The 27,669-nt window shown below is 39.4% G+C and overlaps 1 protein-coding gene across 9 annotated transcripts in view; it reads right to left on the bottom strand.

Moving 5' to 3' along the window:
- Positions 1 to 27,669, bottom strand: part of DYNC1I1 (dynein cytoplasmic 1 intermediate chain 1) — a 295,576-nt gene that overhangs the window by 198,763 nt on the left and 69,144 nt on the right. For all 9 annotated transcript variants that reach the window (XM_033088732.1, XM_033088736.1, XM_033088734.1 and 6 more), the window contains one exon: positions 23,252 to 23,367. In XM_033088732.1, the coding sequence (XP_032944623.1) occupies positions 23,252 to 23,367 (116 nt within the window). The remainder of the gene's footprint in view (positions 1 to 23,251; positions 23,368 to 27,669) is intronic.

Consider the following 27,669-nt stretch of genomic DNA (forward strand, 5'->3'; position numbering starts at 1 on the left):
CTCAAGTTTGAGAACCACTGGAATTAACCACATGGCAATTTTAACATACTGTAAAAGGTATTTTGGATGGAATACTGTGGTAGATTCTTTTGTAAAGCAAAGAACCCTTTTAAAAATATGAATAATCACCTCCTAATTTTTGTCTTTTGGAAATTCTGAATTTTAATGCTTGCCTTTTTGCTTAGGACGGCACGTCAGTATTTCACTTAAGTCTGATGTTTATTCTTGAAAATTATTTCAAAGTGTGTATATGCCAGGGGTGCCCAAAAAATGAATACACATGACTTATATTCATCTTTTGTTATTGGTATATATTGAGTATTACAATTTAAATACAGTTTTTTCCTTTCTTAAAATGTGTATACATTTTTTTGCCACTGTGTGTGTGTGTGTGTGTGTGTGTGTGTGTATCCCATATCTTTAGCTTATTAATTAAAAAAAAATTCATTAGTTACTGTCTCTTGTGCTCTGTTTCTGTTTATTCAGGTCAAACCCCAATTGCAGCCCCCTCCAACTACTTCTCCTAAACATTTCTCATTCCTTGAAAGGAGATCTCCCATGCTGAACTGAGCACCGATCAAAGTTCCTTACATCACATTACTTCAGAATTACCAAAATTACAGATTTAAGTGGAGGTCCTTCCAGTTTTTTCCTCTTACATTCTAGAATTACAAATCAGTTCAATTGAGAAGACATGTTTTTCTGGCTATTTTGTACCTAGGAATAGAAAAATTACTTGTAACAGCTACTAAGTCATGTTTTGATTGTTGTTGTTTTAGTCCTAAATATTTCAGCAGCAAATAATGAAACATAAGAAACTCAGAGGTAGCCTGCCAAAATAAATTTTATTCCTTTTGTAGACAACTCGATCGCTGGCAATTTTTGTCAAAGAGCAATTAAGTTTTGGTACAACATTCATACAACACACAGACACACATACATACTCACTGATGCATACATTCATGAGAGAACTTTTCTCCTATGAGTTGCTGAAGGACACTGGCAGGGCCACTAGACATTTATTGTCCCATCATGCTGGAACTTCACACCTCTTGTCAGCCAATAACCGAAGTGCCTTTAATCTGATTTTATTTTTTATTTAAAAATATTTAATCATCCAAATGATAGATTCTATGTTTGATTAGTCTGTAGACTAACGATATTTTTATGAAGGCATTCAACCTAAATGGATTTATGGTACTATGCTAGCATGGCAGGAAGAAAAATGGAACGTTAGTGACCAGCAAACAGGGCCACTATCCTCACTGCATGCTGATTTATGGGGATTCATGCTCTAGAACACCAGCTCTTAACAAGTCAATGGATGGCACATGTGTACCTTTAAGACTCTGATTAAAACTATGGAACCTCTCTTGAGAATAATGCACCCAGGAGCATATAGTATTCTAAATACGGTATCAGGGGGCTTGCAGACCCTAAAATAAGAAGTCTCATTGTTATGCGATAGACCATGAGTCTCGTCTTGGACTCAATCCAGACATCATCAGAAATGATTAACTCTTCTCCGAGGATCTGTATAAAGATTGTTTGTAACATTTGAAATACACAGAGGGTGCCAAAAAAAAATGTATACACATTTTAATAAAGGAAAAAACTATTAAAATTATAACAGTATATACTGATAACAGAAAATGAATACAAGTCATGTGTATACATTTTTTGGCACCCCTGGTATGTATTTAATTTTTTATTGAGCCTTCATTGTATAAAGAAATTAGTAAAACCTTCTCATGCGGAAGGGTGACAGGACGCTGTGATAGGAGCTACCAGTGCTACCATAGGGGCGTAAGGACATTTTGTAAGAGTTTAAATGAGAGAGATGACGTGCCACTAAAGTGGGAGGGGTGGAGTAAGAAAAGCTCCCAGGCATTAGACAAGGGCCCTGCAGGATGGGAAGAATTTAAAAGATGTAGTTGGCCAGAGGAGGTGGAAGGGGAGAAGGGAGAAAAAGTGTTTCAGGAGAAAGAAAGGACCTCAGTAAAAAGCGGAGACAGGACACTGAAGTAGTTTTCAGTACCTCCTTTGATTAGAGCAGTGATCCTTAATCCTGGCTGTGCATTCCAATTACCTGGAGAAATTCTTAAAACTCCACCCGGACCAATTAAACCAGAATCCCATGGGGTGAAGCCCAGACAACTACATAGTTTTAAAGCTCCCCATGTGATTCTAATATGCAGTCAGTTTTGGAACCACTGGACCAGAGCATAGAAATTGAGTTGTAGAGGGTGGGAGATAAGTCTATGCTTACACGGCATTCTTCCCTTAGCCAGAAGTCACAGAAAAATTTTAGGCAGGGGGTGACATTATCAGAACTGTCTTTTTGAATTTTTTGTTGTTGTTGTTGAAAGCTATCCTGTCATCATATATGTGAAACACATACAGATTGAGTAGATAGAAATGGGGCACTGACTCTCCCTTCCACGTCTAGTTACCATGGAAACGGAATACCATCACTCATAAGGGCATGTTTCCAGCTTGTTCTTTGTGATTATTGTTGCTCTCTTCCATATGTTCTTCAATGAAACAGAGGTATCACTTTGCCTATTGTATCTTGACTACTTATTATTTCCTCAACCTTTTTTCCCCACTTTGCCTCCTTGGCAAGGGTTTGCTTGGTCAGTCAAACAATACAGTTGGTCAATTCACTAATGTCAAAATAAGACAACCCTGAAAATGCTTTAAAAATGTGTTTTCTTCTAAAGGAAAGAGGTTTGAGGCAAAATGATATCATGGGAAGAAGTTTAAAGTCAGGGAGCACAGAGTGTGAATCCTGGCTTGGCTATAGTCAGACAGTTAAACTCCTGATTCTTAGTTTCTTAATGCAATCTGTCTGGCACAGGACTGAGGATTGTGGAGAAAAATATGCGGATAGCATGTCCCACTCGGCAAGCAACAGGAGCCCAATAAATGATAGCTGCTATTATTAATTAGTGTCACCAAAATCTCGAAAGTAGGATTCACAACATGACCTTTAAAAGTTCATCTTTCCTTTGGAGAAATTATTTTCATCTCCCAAAATCAGGGGACAAAAAATGAAGTGTAGGGAACAAAAAAATGTTTAATGTTTTTCTTCCTGTCATTCAATGACATTTTGAAAGAGATACTGTTACCTGAAACTACTTCAGTTTCAAGAAGCTAAGACTAGGTGTATATCTCAAAATAAAAATTCTAAAATACCATGCCATTCACCTCTGGAAAAATGATAGGGTTTCTAGAAGTGAAGGATATTTGGTGATGTTTGAATAGATATGTGGATGACTTTACGGAACTGTTAAGATATCTAGTTAAAATAAGCGCAAATGGTAATTTTAAGCTAAAATTTATGAGCACTTATAACAAGTATTGTTCTAAGTATTTTACATGGATTTTTCCCCCATGGACTACATTTGATCGTCACTACAACCCTATGAGGTAAATGAAGGACCTGAGGTTCAGAGAAGTAATTAAGAACACGGCTGTGTATGCAGCCTGGAAGCTATTTGTGCCTCCATTACCCCTTTAACTTCCTCATTGTCCATGCCCACTGTCCATTTCATTGACTTCTTAGGAAACTCCAGTCCCAGATTTCTATGACCTTCCTTTATTTCAACTCTCTTCCCAAGAAAAGTTCACAGTTCCCCTCCGTGCTCACTGGATTACTCCAGCCTGAGCTCATCTCTCTTCCCTGTCAACTTCTACGTCCAGGAAACTCGTCCCCATTCTGCTGCACATCCACCTGGAGCTCTCGTCTTCCACTGGACCACTTCTTCTCCACAGTCTTACAAAACCTCCCAACCTTGGCCCTGCTGGGTTCCACAAAAATGTTAGACATTTTGTTATGTGCTTAACAGAGATGACTAAAAAGACTGCAGGCCTCAGTAGTTTTCTGACATTTTAAAAGACTAAGTATATGAGGGGGGATAAACACTCAAGATGAGTGTTATTTCCATCAAAGACCAATTTTCAGAGTCAGGATTTGAGTCTATCCCATTGGGGGCTTCGTTGACCCTCTCCATAAAGTTTTATTAAATAATTCCTTTTCAAAAAATATTAAGAAAATGCAGTGGATGTCTTTAGTTTTTAAAAAGGCAAAGTTCTATCACTGACGTCTTCCACGACTGTCGAAAATTGGTGCTGAACACCATCTTTATACATAATTCTTGTTTGTTAGGGGAGAATCATTCAAGTTAGTTGGCCAAATGAACTAAATATTAAGAGGAAATTCCATAATGCCCTTTTTTCTAATACTTCAAAGAGTAATACGTATAGCAGATTGTCCAAAGTGTTGCCAGATTTGAATTTCTTAAAAATCTTTCACTGCCAACACATTGCTGGTGTTGAAATACAACCCATGTCTCTCACAGCTTCAACAAACATATTTAACACATTTGTGCATACATTACTTAGTGTAAACATGGCTCACTTAAGTAGAAAGGTTTTTTTTTATTATTTTAATATTTCATCACCATGTCATTCCATGGAAACTACCTTGGGGCTACTATGAAGGGGTTTCAAACATCTCTCATATAAAACATCATTACACATTAGCAGGAACTCCATTCAGTCAAGAAGAATGGCATATTGGCTGGAGGCAACTCTATAAACCGCATGCAGTTTTAATTAAATTCATTAAAAATGCTGTGTCTCTCAGTAGAGTTGAGGGCAGATAGAACCACTTAACAATAGCCAAGACCTAATCCAGTTTGTCAGAACTAATAATAATACAAATGCAATTTCTCACACAGGGACACTTCCAAAAAGTTCACGAATGAGCAATTGTGGTGCTATTTTTTAAAGTAATATTTATAAATTATTGCAAGATGTTACCAGCCTCAGACCATGGTTGCAATGTCTAATTCCAGTGAGTTGATAAAAGGTGCTATTAATAAAAAGGCACATTTTGGGCAGCTGACATAACTAATTGATCAAGTAATTTGAGTAAAAATACAAGATTTCACTAGGAAACCCGGACAGGGATGAAATCACTCAATTTTCCAAAAGCCAGAAGGCCTTGAAAAAATAGGAGACCACAGAACACTTTTATGTCTAACCAAAACCAAATAAAATGATCCCCACGAACAAATAGGCTTCAGATGATATAATGTGATGAGAGATTTCAACTATGTAGGCAAACCTTTCATTTTCTTACCCAAATATGCCAGGCCAAGGATTACCAAAATAGGGAGGGGAAAAGTCCTATTTCCTCAGTGCGTTGTCTCTGTAAGGGTGGCAAGAAACATTTTTTCCCTCCTCTTCAAATTGCACCATACCTCACTAAACTAATGCTCAACATAACACTTGAATCTCAAGATCTGGGTTAAGTTAAAACAAAGTAAGATAAAATGGACCCAGATGAACAGGAATATACCTAGGCTGACACTTCTAATAATGGTTATTGGAAGATGCATTACGACCAGCCCACCCAAGAGTCCCTCTGGCAGCCAAAATGACTGCTTGTCCGGAGCACCTGAAGATGATTGGGCCACTATTTAGTTCTGTTAGATGACTCTGCTGAGGTTACCACTGTGCATGAATTAAGGAGAGAGGGAAACAGCTGTTCAAACTCTCTATCCAGGTATTTAAAGAAAGATGGTATATCTCTCTGTCCTCTCTTCTGGGGGAAAATAGGCACATCCCCAAACTCATCATTACTATAAAAAAAAAAATTTGGCAAGCATACTGTCATGATCTATTTTATGAGGAGAAGGTTGGTATTACATACACATTTCCTCAGTCCTTCAGCAGCAAAACCATTCTCTATCATTGAAATAATAGTTTAAGGAAAGGCATTTTCCAATCATTTTCTCATTTATCTTTATAATATCCTCCCAAGGAAAGGGTTGAAAAAAGATAGGAATTTTGTGATGTCTAAACAAATCAAAATGGTCGTTCAAGAGAAAGATGATGGTTTCCTAAGTACAGGCTACAGTGGAGAAAATAGGAATGGAAGGAAATTTTAAATAGTACCCTTGAAGACAGGGAAACACATATGACGATGGGTGTCCTCAGCCAGAGCAAGTATGGAACCAATGGGAATTATGACATTAGTGGTACAGAGAGTAAATCCTACTCTCTAAACAGTTAATAAATTACAAACTCATACAATTTCATCACATTAATACACATTCGTCATATTTTGCTTCTTGCTTTGGAACTAATATTATCCAATGTACCAGTCCATACATGATCATATGCCTGACCCTAACTGTTTAATCAAGAAATATGAATGGGCTGCCAGGGCCAGCCAAATAACACCAGAGAATAATCAGGTAGAGGGAATTAAAGGTTATTCCCACTTTCTTTGAGCTATCAGCTCCATCGTTCTTCCCAGTACCAGCAAAACATATTAGCAACATCCTGAGTCTTCACACTTACAGTGAAAACGACCACTTGCTCTATTGACCACAGGAAACAAATTTCACCACTACAAGTTTTAGGCTGTTAAAAGAGATCAGCTACTCTCCCATAGACCAAAACAACAGTCTTATTTTATAAAAAGGAAAATTTCTCCGTCAGATACATGTTTTTCTGCCACAAAATCATCCAAATGGTTATCCAAACTGGATTCCTGTGCGGACAATTTTATAGGAAACCTTATTTTACATTTGGGCTCTATGATGATGGTCATCAGGATTCTCTTTTGTTGCTGTTGTTCCTTTGTTTCTTTCTTAATAAATCACCATGTAAAACAACCGCCCTGGATCTCTGGTTTCTCAAATCACTTTCTAATTTGCACAGTTGATCCTGCCAACACAGGTCCAGCACTGACACACATTTATGGAGAATTAAAAGGAGTTCAGAGCTCAACATTAAGTTGACTTTATTACTGACCTTGAGATCCACTTCTGTAAATGATCTCTTTCCTTGTAGCTAGAATGTAAACCTCTCCCCTTGACGTTGGTTACTCTTTTTGTGTGTGTTTTTTTTTTTTTTTTTGTCAAATTACCTAGGGTCATGAATGTTATTTGCAGTACTTTGATCTCTCCAGAACTGATATCTTGCCAGGATTTTTCTAACATTTGCTGAGATTCTTAGGGGACCAAATAAATAGCACTCAAATGAGAAATAAGACAAAGTTAAAAAAGGAGCAAGGCCAAAATAACATTTTCATCATAGATAAAGACTGAGTGAGAACGTAGCCTACTGAGAAAGCCCAATGCACCTGCTAATTGATTTCCTGAATTAGGCAGATTTACCCACCCACTTACAGGTAAGGCCACGCTTGACAGACCTCCCCAACTGCGTGTGACTCGAATAGGACTCATGGCAAAGGGGAGCAGAAGGTAATTCGTATGCTATCGGTATACTCGCTCCCCTAAGAAACAAGTAGTGCTAGACAAATCATTGTACCTCTTCTGGGGATGGAGGCTGGGGTTAGTGTGAAGTGAATAAAGGGGTGGCAAGAGGCCAGGAGTATTACACTAACTGAGCTTTCCGCCACATTTGATGTGGGCAAGAAGCACATACAGGTGACAAAATTCTCCCTTACCATATGGAAGGCTTGGATTACATTTCCAGGCTATGATGTTAGACAATTAAGTTTGCGAACTCATCCTAGAGAAAGTGCTATGTATCTTACTGCTGAATATCACTATAGTCACCTTCTAAGTACTCCCCTTGGGAAGTTATGCACCAATGCCAGTGCCTAGTCCACCCTACAAAGCAATTTTGGAACTCTTTTTATGGAATGGCCATCAGAGCTGTCGTCGTCGTATTACCCTTGATGTCCTGAATGTCATCAAAATGTCTTCCTTTCAATATTTCCTTTATCTTCCAGTAAAGAAAGAAGTCACTAGGGGCCAGGTCAGGTGAGTAGGAAAGGTGTTCCAATACAGTTATTTGTTTACTGGCTAAAAACTCCCTCACAGACAGTGCCGTGTGAGTTGGTACATTGTCATGATGCAAGAGCCAGGAATTGTTGGCGAAAAGTTCAGGTCATCTAACTTTTTCACGCAGCCTTTTCAGCACTTCCAAATAGTAAACTTGGTTCACTGTTTGTTCAGTTGGTACCAATTCATAATGAAAAATCCCTCTGAGATAAAAAAAGGTGAGCAATATTGTTTCAACAAATTCACGAACTTACCTGCCAGACCTCATATGTACCCAGATGTTGGGGTTTTAAAGAGTCAAGTTAAAAGCACCATTCTTTCATGTCTAAGTTCTGAGTTCATTGAGAAATAAAATCAGGAATAAAACAAAAAGCCAAACTCTCATCATTACTACTGATAAGGGATAGGCTGGCAACTCTAACTTACTGTGAAAGCAAAACTGGACTTGCTGTGCATTTCCCCCAGATTCCCGGCCCCAGAACAGTAGACATGTGGCACAGCAAACACTCTTACTCATGCCACCACCTCTATCTGGTCAACACTATAAAGTATACTATTTGTGACAAAGTATAAAAAGACCAAATTTCTCATGGTGAGAACCACTGATAAATTAGTTACATCTAATGAAGGAATGTTGGTCAATTATTGTCCACCAACCTTCCTACAATTCCACCTCTATTAGGAGAAGAAGACAAAGGCACAAGAGTCAGGAGTTTTGAAGGAAGCTCTTTCTTCCCAGAAACCAGAAGGAAATGGTAGGCATTTCCTTCATATTGTACCCACGCTCCTCCCATACAGCTCAGGTCATATGGTTGAATATTCAATGCCTTCAACAGGACAGATGCCCCAGATGTAAACCCCTTGCCTCTATAAAATGTATGGAGAACACATGGAGCTCTCCTGCCACCATTTCTATGTCCTTCGTTATTTGTTTACAACTTTCTTGTTGCTTTATGCCACAAGAGCTGAGCATGTTTCTCTTTCTACTTTTTGGTTGCCATTACTTATTTTTGCAGTTCCTTTTCCCTGAAATAGTTTGTTCTTCGCTTCCTTAATATCCCCTAAATATGTCTCCTTTTCACTTAAGAGTTTTAATGCCATTAGGTTGGTACAAAAGTAATTGCAGTTTAAAAGGTTAAAAATAATTGCAAAAACTGCAATTACTTTTGCACCAACTTAATAATAACTGTAGACTATAGAAAATCAGCAAAGAAAAATGATGACATCGGAGAATTCCTTAACAAAGTATTCAAGAGTTATTCCATAGTCTATATATAATAAAATGTAAATGATAACTCTCAGATTCTCATTGTTCCAATGTTGCTAACAAAAGTCATGCTTGCTTCCCATCTCATGCCCACGGAAGACATCTTTAATTGAGATGAGGTAGAATGGAGCTTCAGAATCCTCAATATGCAATTTAGATAGTCACTACTAACAGATTTCAGTTGACCCTGAAGAAGTTACATATTTCTATCACGGATAAACTCATACTGTCATTGTTATGGATAAGCTCGTAAACCTCACACTGTCACAAAAACAACTTATCTACCGTCAGAGTTTTTTGACACTACGCTACCTTCACATGCCATATTTTATGCTGCCTTAGGATTTTCTTCATTTTTTTCACCTCTTTCCTAATACCTTTTTGTACTGCGAACTCCATTATTCTCCTGGTACTATATTCCACTCCTGGACGTCTCTTTGTAGGCCACTGCATTGTCTCTTTTGATTAGAGTTGGCTTGCCTGTAGAGGCACGTCACAGAGATACTGCAGGTTCGATTGCAGACCACCACAATAAAGCAAGTTGTAATCTTTTTGCTGGCAGAGGGTCTTGCCTTCAATTTGTAAAAAAAAATGCATCATCTGTGAAGTACAATAAAGTGAAGCACAATGAGCTAAGCCTGTACTGCTACTATATTCCTCTGTCACACAAGCTACCTGGCATCTTCTGTAGCCAGCACCCCCATAGGTCCCTATCTGACAGGTCTGATTTCATCAAGGTGCTCACTCCCATCCCCATCCCACCACTCACTAAGATAACTATAGTGGGACTTATATTTGCCTTTTTTTTGGTATGTCTCATGTCTTTTTTGTTCTGTTATTCTTTTACTGCTTTCTCTTACATTAAGTGAATATTTTATAATATAACATCATAATTATGTAATGATGTTTTTTTCTTTTTCTTTTTCTTTTTTAGTAATTCCCTTTGTGGTTATTTAGGCAACCATTTACATCTTAACTTGTCAGAGTCTGCTTTAGATTTATACTAACTTAATTCCAATGATATACAAAAATGTTACACCTACATAGCTCTATGCCCTTTCCTTCTCTTCATGCTATTATTATACATAATATATTTATACAAGTTACAAAGCCAGAAATGCATTGTTATAATTATTACTTTATATAATTTTATATATTTTAAAGAAGTTGAGAAAAGAAAGAAGAGCAATTACATACTTATAGCTTTCGTTATTTAGCCTTCATATTTGGTTTTCTTCATTTATTCCCATTGATTTAAATTAGAAGTTTGACTCATTTTCTTAGGCAGCTTTGCTTCCACGCACTTCTTTTGTGTTGTTATTAGCAAATATATTACATTTCTATGTATTATAGGTCCAGCAATATAATTATATGCAGTGTTTTATATAACTGCTATTTAAATCAGTTATTAGAAGAAAAAGGAAACGAAATGTCTTTATACTGTCTTTTATATTTATATAATTACCTCTACATGTGCTCTTTGTTTTTTTCCTGTGGATTTGAGTGACTCTGGAGTCACTTGCTTCCACACTAAAGAACTTCCTTTAGTATTTCTTATAAGCAGGGTCTGCTAGCATAATTCTTTTAGTGCTTGTTTATTTGGGAATGTCTTTATTTCACCTTCATTCCTGAAAGTTCTGTTAGGTTCACATTTCTTGGATGACAGTTTCTTCTTTGAGCACTTTAAATATGTTATCCCACTGTCTTCTGGCTGCCATTGTTTCTCATAAGAAGTCAGTTGTTAATCTTATTGGGTTTCCTTATAAGAGAAAATTAATTTTTCTTTCTGCAGTCAGTATTTTTACTATGATGTGTCTTGTGCAACTCTGCATTTATCCTACTTAGTGTTTTTTGAGACTTTTATGTTTGTAGATTAAAGTTCTCATCAAATTTGAGAGATTTTCAGCCATTATTTCTTTGAATCTCTCTCACCTCTCCTTCTGGCACCATTACATGAATGCTGATTCATCAGTGGTATCCCACATCTCTCTGAAGAGCTCATTTTTCTTCATTCTTTTTTCTCTCATCAGATTGAGTACTCTCTATCAATGTATCTTCAAATTTGCAAATTCTTTTTTCTGCCAGTTCAATTTACTATGTACCCTTTAATGAATTTTTCTTTTCAGTTTTTGTTCTTTTCAAACATAGAATTTACACTTGGTTCTTTTTTATATAATTTATACTTCTTTATTTTGATATTCCCTATTTGATGAAATATTGTCATATGTTCATTAACTTTTTAAATCAGGGTTTCTTTTAGTGCTTTGAAAAAAATCTCTCTCTCTCTCTCTCTCTCTCTCTCTCTCTCTATATATATATATATATATATATATATATATATATATATATATATATATACACACACACATACACATACATACCATCGGTACCAAAAAAATGTATACAAGTGGACACTTTGGTCAATATTGCTCAAGGATAATTCGCCATAATCAGAAGTGTCTGGATGCTGATGGTAACCACTTTGAGCACCTCTTGTAATTGCAAAGTCACACATGACTTTTATTCATCTTTTGTTATTGGTATATATTGAGTATTATGATTTTCATACAGTTTTCCTCCCTTAAAATATATATACATTTTTTGGCACATTTTCTTGGCATCCTCTGTATATATCCATGTATGTATGTGTGTGTGTATATATATATATATATATATATAGATAGATAGATAGATAGATAGATATAGATATATATATAGAGAGAGAGAGAGACAGAGAGAGAGACAGAGAGAGAGAGAGAGATTTCTCTATATAGAGAAATATAGATACAGATATAGATATATAGAAATATGTGTACAAATGTACATATATGTTGTCATGCAGCAGCCTAACCGTCTGTCCCCTCGTGCCTACCCCTAAAAGAAAGAAGAGTCTGTGAGACTGATCCTTTCAGGGACTTTGCTTCACCTTTGTCGTTACACCTTATGTCTCCCTGTTTGGCCCCAAAAGATGGCTGGATAGCCAATGACAGGTAAGATTCCCCATGGTGGGGACGACCTAAGCCAGGAACAGTCACGTGGGGACCACCTGGAGAACTCACGGGGTTGATAGAGTTGGGCACAGCCCCCCACCTTATCCCGCCTAAGGAGAGCCTCTGCTTCTGTGGCTACATTCCTTCCCACAACCTGCTTGGGAAGTGATTCAATGATGTGATAACATCAGTTCTCCTTCTATTCTTATCAATAAGTTTCAGCATAAAGGTTTTGTCCCTGGGGAGGCACATACCACAATTATTAAGACATCATGGGACTTTCGATTCCGGTTGTTTGCAGGCAAGGGTGACTGGTTTGAATCAGTTTTCTGGTATGAGGTATGAGACTCACAGACCATGGAAAAAAACAATGCTACTTCCTTGTGTGTACATCAATAAAAGCCACATGGTGGCCCGATTTGGGGCTCTCAGTCCTTTGAGGCTGGGAGACCCTTGGCCCCTAGTGCATAATTTTCTTGATTTCTGTTTCTTTCTTAACCCTTCGCCACCCCTTCTCGTTCTCTCACTGCCCGTGTTGCACTGGACGCGACATATATACATACTACTTTGAAGTTTTTATTTGTTATATCCAACATCTGATTGCTCTCACAGGAAGTTCCTTTCACCAGCTTTTTTCCTGTCAGACTTACCAGCTTCTTTGTATGCCTCATATTTTTGTTGTTGTTAGACACTGACTATTTTAGATAATATATTGTAGTGACTCTGGGTACTGGTTGATCCCCTTCCTCAGGTGCTGGTTAGTGTTATTTGCTTGTTTATTTATTTAGTGACTGGATTGTTTTGCTCAAGTCTGTTCTTTTCTCGTCCTCTGATATTGGTCCTGGGTGGATGCAGCCTTGGGCATGTGCACAGTCTTCCTGGGATGACAATCTTTTGCAGACCCTTTAATTGTACCTTTCCTTGACCACACCCAGCTGTAAAGTTCCACCAATTGCTGGCTTATTGCTCTGTTGTTTTCAACAACAATACCCTGGGGCACAAATTTCTCCACAGATTATTTTAATTAAATTTGGGTTCCTTTACAGGGATAGTTTTTGAGATCAGTTTTTGAGATTTGTTTCAACCCAGGAAGGGCAGAGTGGAGTGCTGCTGTAGCCTCTGACCTATTTGGCTTGCTCTCCCTGAATGGAACCTCTGCTTCACACATGAACTTGGGGTGAGGGTGATTAGGGCTCTAGTATTTTTAGCTGAACCCAAGGTAATGTTCCCATTTCTCAAGTCAGGACTGGGCAGGAGAAGAGAATACCCATCTCTCAGCTGCACTTGCTTGGAATTTAGGCTCAGTAACAGGTGGCTGGGGGCAGAAATAGAAATGCTAATGTTCTGCCGCTCCCAGCCAACTGGGACTTGCGGGGAGAGGCACCTCTGTGTTCCAGGATGCACCTGCTTGAAGTGATGTTTGCTTCAAGCTGACTGGGAAGAGGGAGGGAAGGAATGGGTTCTGGCTCAAACACCACCGACTCTTCCTGTTCTTATCAAGTTTTAGTATGTTTTCTTGAATAATTTTTTTTTCATTTCCTGTATTCCCTTGGAACCATTTCCAGAGACTTTAAGTCATTTTTTTAAAAAATAGTTTTCACTAGTTTTCCTGGGAAGCAGATCTACAGAGCCTTTAATTGTACCTTTCCTTGACCACACCCAGCTGTAAAGTTCCACCAATTGCTGGCTTATTGCTCAGTTGCCATGTTGCCATGTTGCCATGTTGGAAGTGGAATCTTCACATGCTTCTTGAGTTAGTCAACATATCAATTCTCATTATCAAGAGAATACAAGGTTTGTTATACCCCTTAGTATAACAATCCTGGTATTTCTTGACTTTATCATTGATCAGGAGCAATGAACAGAAACAAAATCCTCTTCATTCTGGTGTGTAGTGGCGGGGGGTATATTTGAAAATTATTAATGTGCTTTTCTATTTGTCTTTCTGACTATAGTGATCTTCACTCTCGTCTACCTAGGGCATTCATTTGCTGGTAGAAAGATTAGAATTTGATACTGAATAATGAAAATAAAATAGCTAAAGTAAGATTCAGCTCCCTTCTCAAAAAACTAGATTCTGAAACACTACAGTACGTTAGAGGTAGGTTTAAATGAGGGAGAAAGAATATTCCCAATTCTTTTTTCTTACCATTTAGAATGTCAAAAACCGTAAACATCACTCTTCTGTCTACTCCTTCCCCAAATCTATGGGAAAAGTTAAACACAGGAATTTATTTCCAGATAAATGGCAAGAAAAGGAGCATTTAGGTAGAAGAAGAGAGAAACTTTTTGATGTATCTGGATTTCCACTTTCTGGGGAGAAGCACTGGGAAGGATAGAGTATAAATAAACTGAGGAGAGAAATGAACACAGGGACCCGTGAACCACATTCCTTGTCTGGGAATCTAGGAGGAGACCATTATGCAACAGATCTCATTCACAAGGCAACCCAGCCTCGTGGGGGCTGGTTGACATGAAAAGACGGAGAGAAGATCTGGTGAGTGTTTCTGAGCCTGCCTTCAATCATCTGCAGCATGGAAACTGCATTGAGAACCAGTCTTCCAGGGAGTCTACGGTGGTGGCATGAGGGATTACATGGCATGGGTTGGAGATGGGCTTCTCAACCAGGAGCTGGATAGACAACATGGTATAGACGCAAAGTCTGAAGACAATGAAAGCTGAGAGGAGGACAAGTTATCAAGAGGGAAATGGCTCATGCTCCCTGGAAACATTGCCAAGTCAAAAGAATAGACACAGTTCACCAGCTGCATGGGTTCCCAATGCCCAGGTGGACAAAGAACATCATGTCAGAGAGCAGCAGAAGTCAGCCAGCATCCTGTCAAGGACTGGCACGGGACCAGAGTCCCTTTTATCCCTCCCCACTCCACCACGGCCATGAGATCATGTAAACCTCACTCTCTCCCCTCTCCACTTGGCCATGATCTTAGGGAGAAAAGTAGGTGAGAGTGAGGTTCCATGAGAGTTTGAGCATTTCCACCCAATTTCAATAGAACATACCAACTGAGTCTGTTTAAAATAAGTAAGAGATTGCACTAAGATTGTTTATTTTGTACATTTTTCCCATTTTCCCCTGACAGCCAGTAGTACTGTAGACAACTGAAGAGAAAATAAAGGACCTCTATTCTCTTTACACCTCTGATTTATAAGGTGAGTAAATTCTGTAGCAACACTACAAGTGCAATAACATGTATGAGTGTGCTGGACACATAATAAATATAATTCTTCTATAATTTTTCTCTTTACCTCCCCTTTTTTCTTCTCACACCAGAGTGGGCATTTTTTAAATATATATTTTTGGCTGCCCAGCATCCATACAACTTTTTTGGGGGGATGGTGGGGGAGTATAAGAAATAGATCAATGTAGAGTCATAGCGTCCCCTGACATCATTCCTCTGCCTGGCCCCTCACAACTAATGCAGGACATGTAGTGTAGGCCTGGCTAGTAAATCTCAAGGGAGCTCTGGCAAGGTACCAGGAAGGGTAGAGGTTTCCAAGGCAGCAGGGCCCACAGAATTTAAATGCTGAGCGTAACCGCGACTCTCCAATGACAGGAAGTCCAGGAGGTTCAGGTCTTCTTACCAGGCTGAACACGTTCAGTGGCATGACCTTGCTGTCTTAGCTGCTATCTCAGTCAGCTCGGCTGCCATATAGCAAAATACCATAGGCTGAGTGACTTCAACAACAGAAATTTATTTTCTCACAGTTCTGGAGGCTGGGAAGTCCAAGATCAAGTTACCGGCACGGTTTCTCGTGGGAGCTCTCTTCCTGGCTTACTCATGCCTCCACGCTGTGTCCTCACATGGCCTTTCCTTGCATGCACGTGAGGAGAGAGAGAGAGAGAAAGACAGATCTCTCTTCCTCCTCTTAGGAGGCCATCAAATCCTATCAGATCGGGATTCTACCCCAATGACCTCATTAAGCCTTAATTACGTCCTATGAACACTGTTTTCAAATAGTCACATTGGAGGTTAGGACAGCCTTCTTTCCCTTTCTGACTTAAATCTCTAACTTTTCATCAATTCTATCATGTATCTCATATCTGTCCAACAAATCTCTTTTCTGTTTAAATTAACCAGAGTTAATTTCTATTGTTGGCAACCACACACTCAGACTGGTACCCAGAAGTTGGTATCAAAAGACAGTCACTCGGGGAATTGGTGTTGGTTATTTGCCCTAATAGGGACTAAAGAAAATGAAAATTCAGTTAGAGTTCAGGAATGGTAACCTGCCAACCGTAACAAATAGCTAGATAGATGGTTTTTCCTTCTGCGGTGATCTTTAATGAAGTGTCCATTGAAAAGAAGGATTTAAGGGATCAAATTGTCACTGCCATTAAATAGTGTGACTGGCATGAAGAATTTAAAGATGCTAGGGTGAGGTGGTGGCTTATAATGGAACCGGACAGCTTAAAGATGAGATGACAAGCTCAAATCTCTATATTTTAGCTCAAGGCATAGGACCAGGGAATTTCTCTGGTTGTGATAAATGTCTGCCAAAATCAAACGCGAATTTTAAATTCTGTGGGTTCCTGTGTTTATTCCATTGACTTGCCATCCTCACCAGTTCACTTATGTGAAAGTGACAGTGTTGTCAGAAAATAATGGAAAATTGAATATAGGGGAGAAGACGGAGCCTTGGGAGTACCCCCAAACCACATTCGACAGTAAGCCTTGCTTGACATCCAAAGAAGACCCACCTCATTTTTTTTTGCACCTTCATCATCTTCCATCACGGTTGAGCCAGTTCTTTGGCTCTATTTATAGCCCTTGCTCATCTTACCTTCAACACAGGGTACCATGCCAGCAGGACCTGGACAGTAAACTGGATTGGTACCTCTAACACCTTGTTAAGACAGGTAGGCTAGCGGATGGGAGAAAAACATTTGAAAAATATAGGGACCTGTTACCTCAGTAAAGTTCCTATCGGTCTAGTGGTCTGACAAACTCCAAAGTATATGGCAAATACCTTGTTTCTCTAATGCTGAGTCGTAATGCTTGGTGGGCCACTCTGGCTTTTGCAGGCAACACATTCAACATTTGCATGTACTATTTACTCCATTTACCAGGGGACTCAAAGGGCTTCTACTTTTAAGTGGCTATACTGCTTAGAAATTATAGTCCAGCGAATCAAATGATGCTCAAAGTCTCTGGGGCAAAGCTCTAAAAGGAATTACAGAAGAGGTCCTTAGATTTTAGAGCAATAGTGTAGCTAATACATTGTTATTATTCGTTTGAGAGATAGGCGTGGGTCTGGCACTGAACTCAAGTAGAGATTAAAAGCTTCTCCTTTGGAATACCAGGATTGCCTACAGTCTAGGCCAATGTCATTTTAATGTCTAACCTAAATCAAGAACTCAACCATCAAAGCTCTGCTGAGTAATAACTGAAAAGGTGGTTCAGAGATGGGGAAATGTTTTTAAACTAGAACATTCTGACTATTTAATATATGTAATATCTAAAAAATGATGCCTGAATGTGTATGTTCCTTTGATAGTTTGTTTTTTGGTTCTGTTTTGTTTTGATTTTTCAAGAGACTTGCCAAGATGATATGAGATTAACGTTGTGTAAAGAAAGCTAATCTCCAAGGAGAGGATCCTTCGATCCCTGACCTTATTCACAAAGGGCCTGGAGGCTTTACAGCTTGTTTTCAAAGAGGATTAACTTTTTAAACAAGTGTCAAAGGGGAAATAGCGGCATAGTTCAAGGAAGCAAAACACGGCACATGTCAATCTCTCTCTGGAATAGTGTCAGTTCTTATCTAAGGAACTACAGCTAAAAACAAGATGAACGTGTGTCATCTTCACTAGGGATTTTTAATTTGCATCCAGATGCCACCATGGCTTATCTCCAAACAGGCGGCTGCTTTAAATAACAAGTTCAGAGAAACAGTAGAAGGTCCAGGAAATTGGGAGCCAGGTGAAGAGCTGAAGTCAAGGTTGTAACACCGTAGCGCATTTTCTCCCAAGTCATCTCCTCAGGCGTTTCAGGATTGGCTTCCATCGGGAAATTATATCTCTAAGAACGGCCTGATTTCAAATTTAAGGTTCCAAAGAAATATTTCCATTTAGCTTCTCTAGAAAATTACTTTATGTGGCAATTTTGTATCAAAGAATTATGCTCCCGGGCCCACCAAGGTGTAGGAAGATTTAGAATTCAACTGTCAGCAGTTTAGAACTCCAATTTCAATTCTGATCTCTCCTCTCTTCATGTAGCAGGAGATGGGAGAGGGGAGCAGCAGATCCATAACAAGGAGGTCACCATGGTCTTTTGTAGTCCTTTGGGGAACATGGAGACGTGGTAGAAGGAATGAATGTCCCAGTATGTAAACCATGGACAATGAAGGGAGAGCCCAGAGGGGTTCCAACAACTACCTCTGTAATAACAGGATGAGCCTTATTTTGGATTTGCCCTGTTGAGGGTACAACTTTGCTCTGTTCAACCATCTGACAAGTGCTATGGATGACCTTGGATATGGCCGACCTCACAAAAAGGAGGAAAACCTACAATGTGATCCTTCACCTGGAGGAGTTCTCTACAAGCAAGGGAGGTCTCCTCGCCCAAGCCCCTCTGCCCAGCAAGGGAGAAGTGAAGATCGGGCTGGCTTTGTGGGTCTCTGCGTCTGAACCTGTGCAAAGACGGGCTGTCCAATGGAGGAGCCACTAGACAATGTAGTTACTGAACACTTGAGATGTGGCTAATGCAACCAAGGAACTCCATTTTCACTTTTCTTTAACTTTCACCGATTTAGGTTTAAATTTACAAACTGATATTCGGTTCAATTACTGAAAAGCTTTTAAATATGTTTTGAATGACAGTGATATATGAATCTATATTTTCAATTGTAAATTTTATGAAATCTGACTACAGTGCAAATATTTCCAATAAAAATGTAGTGTTTGAATTGGGATATGCTGTGAGTGTAAAAATACAAACCAGATTTTGAAGATTTTGTATAAAAAAGAAAGTATAATATCTCAATGATAGTTTTTGTATTGATTATGTATTAAAATGATAATGTTTTTTAACATACCGGGTTCAATAAAACATTATTAAAATTAATAATGGTTCACTATGTTTCTATTGAACAGTGCTGGTCTAGATTATTCTGGGCAACTAACTATCTCTATATCTGTAGCTTCTGTATTGACTATATGTGGGAGAGGTAGAAATTCTCCTCAGCCAACCAAGAAAACACTTTTCAGGGTGAAACAAGAGCCTTCCTTAGCCACCTTCCTGCACACCTGTTCCAAACGCAAAGTACTTTAAAGAGCATCTCTGCACAGCAAAAAATTGATGACTGCTTTGCTCTATCAACCAAGGCTGCCTCAGTGATTTTCTCCTTCAGTTCTCCTAATTGTGTCATGTTCATGGATTGTCCATGCCTCCACCAGCCTGGGGACTGAAATAGAGGCCTGGCTGCAATAGAAACATTGAATTCCCCACACACTTTCATTCTCACAACGTTTCCTTAAAACGCCCCCAATACCACTGCAGCCTTAGTGGTACATGCATGAATCATACTCCATCCTCCCTGAATTACAAGGACCATTTTCTCTTCCTTCTCATTCCTCTAGGATCATCTCAGTCTTCATTTCTTCCATTGATATCTATTGAGCCCTTCCTTTGTGCCAGGCACTGGGCATGGAGGTAAAGAACACATACCCTGTCCTCAAGGAGATCACAGTCTAAAAGGCAGACATTTAAATAATTAAATACAGCGTGATAAGGGGGAAATGAACTGCGCCCGTAATATGAGGAGGGACGCCAACCAGAAGTGAAATTACCTAGGAGCTGACCCCTTGCTTGTGGTCCTGAAGGAAAGCAAACAGGAGAGATGGCATTCCAGGCAGGAAAACAGTACGTGCAAGCGCATGGAGGTGGGAGGCTGCACAGCACCACGGGAAATGCAAGCAAACTGGTCTTTCTTGAATATGAAAAAATAAAGCACGGGAGGGAAGTGATGGGAAGGGAGTAGCCAGCATGAGGAGCTAAGTGCCCATATATAAGATAACATGACAAGAAGAGGAAGAACAGAGAACGCTTCGCAACTATCAACAGGTTGTCTTCAATTTCCTCCTCCACCCTCTAGATTGGTTCACATCTTCCAACAGGTTAGGAAATTCTCATTTGCCCAGGGGTCATTAGAGAACTTGAAGTTTCTAGGATGTCTGACATCAGCTTTGTCGTCCAGCAGCATTTGCTGAGTGCTTATTATGAGCCAGTCACGTACGCGCTATAATAACGACGCAGAAGACTGCCGTCCTAACTAACCCCACCACCCTGTGGTCAGTTCAGGGAGATAACAGGCAGGGCAGAGGGAGTCTGGCAGGGAACTATGTTTTTTTCCTTTCTTACTACTTGGGAATAAAAAGCCTGTTTAAAATGTTTTGGCGGTAAAGAGATTCTGCTCCCCCAAAATCAGCGTTTCCTATTCTCGGCCTACTTTCCTGCAACTACTGACCTCAGAAGAGAGGGAAGGTCTAAACTTGTACTGAAAAAAAGTGTTCATGCAGACGTCACTGCTAACTCTTCCTGGCTTAAATCATTCTCTGGAGTGTTTCTCCTAACAGGTCATTATGATTACAAATTAAGAGACCATTCATTTTAGTACACAGTGGAGAAAAGAGGCTTAAACTCGGGCAACTCCCAAGTACCTTCCCCTTCATTTTAAAGAATAAAGTGGGAACACGTAAAAAAACTGCATACATCTAATATACATTAGATGTAGAATAGATCAATGCTGAGATCATTAGTTTGAATACTATTAAATTTTCCACAGCCCCATAATGACTTAAAAAATAATCATCACTCCTTTATGTACTATGGGCAGTAATGAGCAAAAGTGGATCTTATATATATATCACAGCTTTAAATATTATCCATCCAAGAGCCCCCCAAAATTTAGTAGTGCGTTGTTCCCTGTGTCCGAATGGCTGCAGCTGTCATAAAAACACTGCCATGCTCCAGCCCCCCACTGGACGTTACTCCAGACCTGCAGCACGATAGATTCTTGTTACTCACTACCAGCTGCTGCCTCCTGGTTCTCCCTCTGCCACCTCCTTGCACATGGGTGAAAGGCAAGCCTGGGCACCCGTGTCAGTCAGGTGACTGGGTGATTGCAGATAGCCGAAGGTCAAGAAATCGTCCGTGGTGAGAAGACAATTTGCTGAACCCAAATCTAAATTTCTCCCTGTCTAAATCCATCAGGGATTGGTTTACTGTCCAGAGCTACAGTACCTAGCTTTGAGTTCAAGTTTGTATTGTGGGATCTGAACTACTGAAACACCATCACCACAGAAAGCTCTCTGAGTCTTGTTAACAACACAGAAAGGACTTCTGCCAATAGCTGAGAAATAAATTCCTTCTTTCCTGCTGCTTGGACCACAGCATAATGAGGGCTCCCAAGCTCTCTTTGCAGTAATAAAATGGAATAAACAGGCTTTCCTTTTGATGTGTTCCAGTTTAAAAGTTTAGAGTTGATGCCTGTTCATCCTTAATTTATCTTCCCTTGTAAATATTTCTGTACCGGTTCCAATACCTGAAGTCTACACATTTTCAAAAAAATAATTCACTCCTTCTCCTATTTCAGTTGTATAACTTTATGTTATGAGTCAAATTTGGGGCAAAATAAACATACCTCAGGCTACAGCTCTGCAAATACCTCTGGCAGCAAATTAACTCAAACAAATGTTTGGGTTGAGTGGCGAGGTTGTTTTTTAACGATCTTCCTGATATGCTGGGAGGTCCAAGGACAGACTAGGTGAACTCCCAAAGGCTTTTCTAACTGTATTTTCTGCCACATTTAATATACTTTTAATATAAAAGTCTCACGTTTGTTGCAGTGGGTGGTTTGAAATTTCACCACCAGAGGGTGCTACTTGTTTGCATCTAAAATTCATTTCACTATCAGACTTGAAAAATGGAGGCCCTGTTACCAAAGAATTGTCAGGGCCAGCCAGCCTTACCCAGGAAAGGTTTTCAGAAGACCTGTAGGCAGAGCTCTCCTTACAGAATCAGATTTCACTTTGCTTTTGACATTATGTGTTTAAAACCCAAATTGAAAAGCTCTGTAGGTTGCACAAACCAAACCGCGCTAAGTTATGTATTTGCTGTAAACCAAGCAGGAATGCGAATCATTTTTCACTCCTAAGGCTTTTGTTCAGTATATACTACATAACAACAATGAAACCAGAATTCTGACATCCTCTTCACCACACCAAACAATAAAGTAACAAAGTACAAAGAGGACGTGCTTAGCAATAATAATAATTCCACTTTTAAACAATACGACTTCACTTATCCTATTGTAAGTATACACATATCTTTCTTCTGCTTTGGTCTAATTTTCAACTTCCAGGGAGTATTTCGATTTATCAACTTCAACCTCTCTTATTAGTGTATTTTTTTGATCCACTGAGATTTGCATGGGGATTTTTCACTCGATGTTTTCTGGTATGTACAAAAGAGGCATGGAGTTCAATTCTCATTCACCTATTCTGAGTTTCCATGAAAAGTCTTTTTAAATTATGGTAAAAACAAACAAACAAACAAAAAACACTAGTGGGTTCTCTTCTGAATTGGCAAAGCAAATCAGGGGTCAGCAAAGTTTTTCTATACAGAGCCAGATTATAGTCAAGATTTTGGGCTATGTGAGCCATAAATTCTCTGTCACAACTACTCACCCCTACCATTGTAGCCTGAAAGCAGCCATATAGACATAAATGACCGGATGTGCCTATATTCTAAAACACTTTATTTCAAGGAACAGGTGGTGGGCTGTAGTTTGCTGACTCCTGCACATAATGAATCTTAACGTACACACTCTTCTTGTTGATAAAATTCAGAAAAGTTTCTATTACAACACCCTTTGATGATTTCCCTTCTCCTCACACAGTTTTGACAAACTGACCTAAGTTATCCATTTTAAAGTCCATGGGCCTTTTGGAGGTGTACCACTTTTTGGAGGTGTACCCTCTCCAGACTCTTCGAAATGAGAACCAAAGGAACCTTTAAGCTTTCGGTGTGTCATTATGTGTGTGTCCCCTGAAGATCTGTTATTGTAAGATATGACATCAACAAGAAGGATGTGACGCCTGGCCATTTCTCCAGAGGTAATATGGAAGGTAAACAAAAGACACTGTTTACCTTCAGACTGATGTGTAGCCAGAGGTGTCTGCGTCTCCTTGCAGTAGGACACGACTTCCCTTGGCAGGAAATCCACCTGGGTAATCTTCGATACGCCCAGCTTATGCAGTCTTCGTCTATAGGTAACAAAGGATAAATGCTTAGAGAGGGAAGGCATTCCTTGCAGAAGAGCTGTTAGTAATAAAACAAAGGACTAAAACCAACCAACCCCAAATACCCTCAGTTTCCAGTATAAGGGTAAGGGACTGGAAGTAGAAGTGGCCCTAGGATGGAAGGCAGGACACTTGGGCTCTTGGCCCACTTGGGTCCTAATTTGCTGGGGGATGCCAGGTAGGTCTTTCATGATGACTCTCAGTTTTTCTATCTATAAAGAAAAGGTCTTGGTTTTGCTCCGTTGAGACCCCTTACAGTCTGAGTATCTCTGATTTTGCTAGATTTAAATTCACAAAGGGAATTTTCATTTGTAATATAGACCTGTCATCTCTTAGGTGAAAGGACAAAAGAAAAGCATGGCTTCTCAAATGCGAAGGAAAACAATTCCTTACTGGAGTAACATGTTCCTTACGATGGCAACAAGAGGATCATATTCTCAGGGGGAATATAACATCTCTCATTTCTCCAGAAAAGGAACCTGTTGCCTTACAGCTGCCGAAACCGTTTGTTCCTCACGCCTTTCCCAGGATATCACAAGGGAGTTTCTCAGCAAACTGAGAAGGGATGGAAGGATATCGGTCACTCCCCTTCAATGGATGGTTTCAGAACAATGACTCCATCCCGTGGGGCTGTGCGTGTGTGTGAAGGCACAGTATGTGCTGGAACACAATGGGGACTTTCGGGAAGACAGCCAGCAGGCACGAAACTCACAGACCTTGGAGATAACAAGCTCTACTTACTCATTTATTAACTAACAAAAGCTATGGTTGGTCCGATTTGGGACTCAGTCCTTGAGGCTTGAGTCCCTTGGCCCTGCTTGCACTTTACTCTTGGCCACTGTCTTTCTTAAACCTGCGCTGCCCTTCTTGCTTCCCACAGCTCTTGTCATGCAGGACACAACAGGAACAGGCATAGATCAGCATGTGAATTTGTTTAAAGACACACTGATATAGCACAGGTGAGTGAAGAGGGCACTGGGCTAAGCGTGGTAATGTTTCAGCTTAGAATTTCCAAACCGACGATAACCATGTAAAAACTCCTTTCTGGATATGCATGTAGTACTTCAAGTGTTTTCAGATGTCTTTCACATCTAGTACGGCATCTGTCTTTCCAATACCTCTATGAGGCATATGGGCAGATGTTATAATCATCTCCATTTTCTAAATGAGGAAAGTGAGAACTGGGCTAAAATGCTGTTGGCCAGACTCCTGGTCCAGTATTTTTTTCCACTAAACCAAACTCCTACCTAAGGTTCTCAATGGGGATTTCTGAGTTACCACAAAAATCTGAAGTGCCTTCTAAGTCCCCAGGAAACATCCAATCATAGAGATTAAGCACATAAATTCTAGCCCCACCACTTATCAGCTGTGTGTGTGGGTGTGTGATCTTCAACAAGTTATCTCTGTACCTCCGTTTCCTCATATGTAAAACATGGAGATATTATTAGCACTTACTATTAAGAGTGTTATACGTAATGTATATGTACCACAGAATATAATGCATATATCATGCAGATATTATATATCCATATATACATAAGTTACAGACATATATATCTTCTAACAGTTTCTGGAACATTCTTTTTTTTTAGTATATAGATTTCATACTAATATTGAACATATTCTATTTATTAAAAATTTATGAGCATAGAGTATGTGTGTGTCTCTAAGAAAGAAAAAGAGAGAAAGGTGAAACAACCATTGAGCCAAAACCCCACATTCCCTAGCTCTCTAGGATCAGGTGCATACCCTATTCATATTATTGTTTTTAATTATTACTAGCAGATGGCACAGACTCATTGTATCTTTTAATAGTAGTAATGATAAAATGAAAGAAAATGCATAGCATAGCTACGAATTTCCACATACAACATCTCAAGCATTTTAGGGGAAAAAAATTTCTTCTTTTCTATGAGTTATTAAAAACAACTGAGGTGAGATCTAAGAGGTGAACAAAGTAGACACAAGCACACCAAGGCTGGTTTGGAGAACAAGTGTCGCTGGCCGTCTCTGCAGTCTCAGCAAGCATTGCTGTCGCCACACTCCACGCAAGCATTGCTGTCGCCATGCTCCACGCAGGCCTGCGCCACATGGACCTCAGTCACCTGGAGGTCTGAATCCAAGTGTAAAGGAGGTGAATCTGGATCCCCAGCCCTTCCATGCAGGCTCCTCACACAGTATTAGGGGAAAATACGCAAAACGTACTAGAAACGAAATTCCAAACTAGTAAAAGGCTCAAAGTTTCCAAGTAAGAAATTCAGGTATTATTTTAAAGCCTTCTGTGTCAGAAAAGAATGTTTTTCTTCATGAAATGGGTGTTTCTTGAAGCATCTGAAGGAAATTTGAAGAGACACCCCAAGACTGCTTGAGGCAAAGCCCTTCCTGCCATTGAATAGCCAGAGCACTCCAAGAGATCAGTCTTCCTTGCAAGCAAAGAGATAGAAAAGAAACATGGACTGGTAAGGCACCCTACCACAATTGGGGCCACCCCTGGCCTGGAGAGAGCACGCTGACGTTAGATTTTGATGGACATCTGTGTGAGGCCCAGAAACACCCACACTCCCATTAAGAGGTACCTACACTCCTACAGGCAGGGATTCTGGTGCGTCTTGCTAATGAGATATAAGCTGAAGGCCTATCTTGTTGGGTGACCAGCAGCAGGCACTGGACGAGAGACTGATCTGTCATTTAATAATCCACCAGGGCAAACTGAAACTAACTGGGGAGGCAGCATAGCATAATGGTTAAGTCATGTACTCATAAAGAAACTGGGTTCAAATCCCTGGTGTGTCACTTACCAGCTGAATAGTATGTGAAAGCTTGGACAAGTGACAAACCCCTCTAAGCCTCATGTTTCTTATTTGTAAAATGGGTACATATCACTGAGTTATTATGAAGAGTAAATGAAGCTGATACTTGTAAAGCACTTAATTTAGTGAGTGGCACATAGTAAGCAGCTCCTAACTCAAGCATCTCTACTTTTAATTTATCCTTTTGACTGATTATAATAATGCTCATGTTTGTTTTTTAAAAATCAGAGAAGGCAGATTTATGAATGTTCTAAAGTAAAAATTCTTTAAAATAGAAGATTTGAGGATACATTTGCCAATAAAACATGAGTCGCACTCCTAATTTCTTTGTGTGGGCATATGGTTAGGAAGGTTGCTTGGTGGAATTCATTTGCTTTTGCTTTAACTAAAAGTATTATCACCATGAAACTTTTCAGTTCTCAGAATTTACCTTGAATAAGTGATCTTATCCCACTAAATACAGTATTTTCCTTTCTCGATAATTACTGAAAAGTTTCAACCAGCTCCTCACTGATGCTGTGTTTGCAAATTCAGGGTTCCAATTTAACCCAAGCCATCGAAAATAAATAAAAGTTTAGTTGTGATCATGTGATTCCCCCAACATGCTGATCAGCTGATGCACTGATAAACTTGTGGTTCTTCTGGCCTAATGGTGATTCTGTCTCAAATGACTTATAATTGTAAAGCAACTACTTATGACACTTCTTACAGGGTACTAGTAGATGACTGTATCTTCCCATGCAATCTCCAGATTGATTAAACTGCGTTTATACCAAATGTTCTTAGTCTTTGTGGCTATTTTGCCATTGTTTTATAACTGTGTCAATAATTTCCATATATTATTTTATTAATGTAAAAGTTTTGCATAATATTCCAATTTTATAGATGAGAAAACTTAGGCTCAGTGATGTTAAGTAATTTGCTCCAAATCACAATGGTTGTAAGTGACAGACCTGGGTCTTGGCTCTACCCAGCAGTAAGTCTAGGGCCATGTTCTTAAAAACTGTGCCAGGTTGACCTTGTTCTGCTTTTTTCTAATGTTGTATGATCATCCACTCATTGAGACACACGCTTACAACCTAATATAGTAGAGGTCTAAGCACATGTGCTCATTTTATAAGCAAGAGAAAGGATTCTTGAGAAGTAGCCAGACCTGGAGTATTAGGACATAATAGAAAGATCTTATTTCCAAGGTGAGTACCACACAATTATTCCCAGCCCTAGCTGGTTTAGAAGGTGGCGCCTTTCCACGGATATATTCTCCAGAAAGACCTTCCTCTAGGATATATTCTCCAACGGAGTCCTCACTTCTGAGTCTCTCCTGGACCAGTGCGTCCTAAGGGCTGTATGTCTCAGCTGATCTAGAATCCATCCATTGACACAACCTTGTTATAGAGAACTTCTTCAACTTCCCTAAAGTATTTCTATGATTTTACCACTGGACAAAATCATTATA

The sequence above is a fragment of the Rhinolophus ferrumequinum genome, chromosome 20 (genome assembly GCF_004115265.2).
Source record: "Rhinolophus ferrumequinum isolate MPI-CBG mRhiFer1 chromosome 20, mRhiFer1_v1.p, whole genome shotgun sequence".
Taxonomy (NCBI): domain Eukaryota; kingdom Metazoa; phylum Chordata; class Mammalia; order Chiroptera; family Rhinolophidae; genus Rhinolophus; species Rhinolophus ferrumequinum.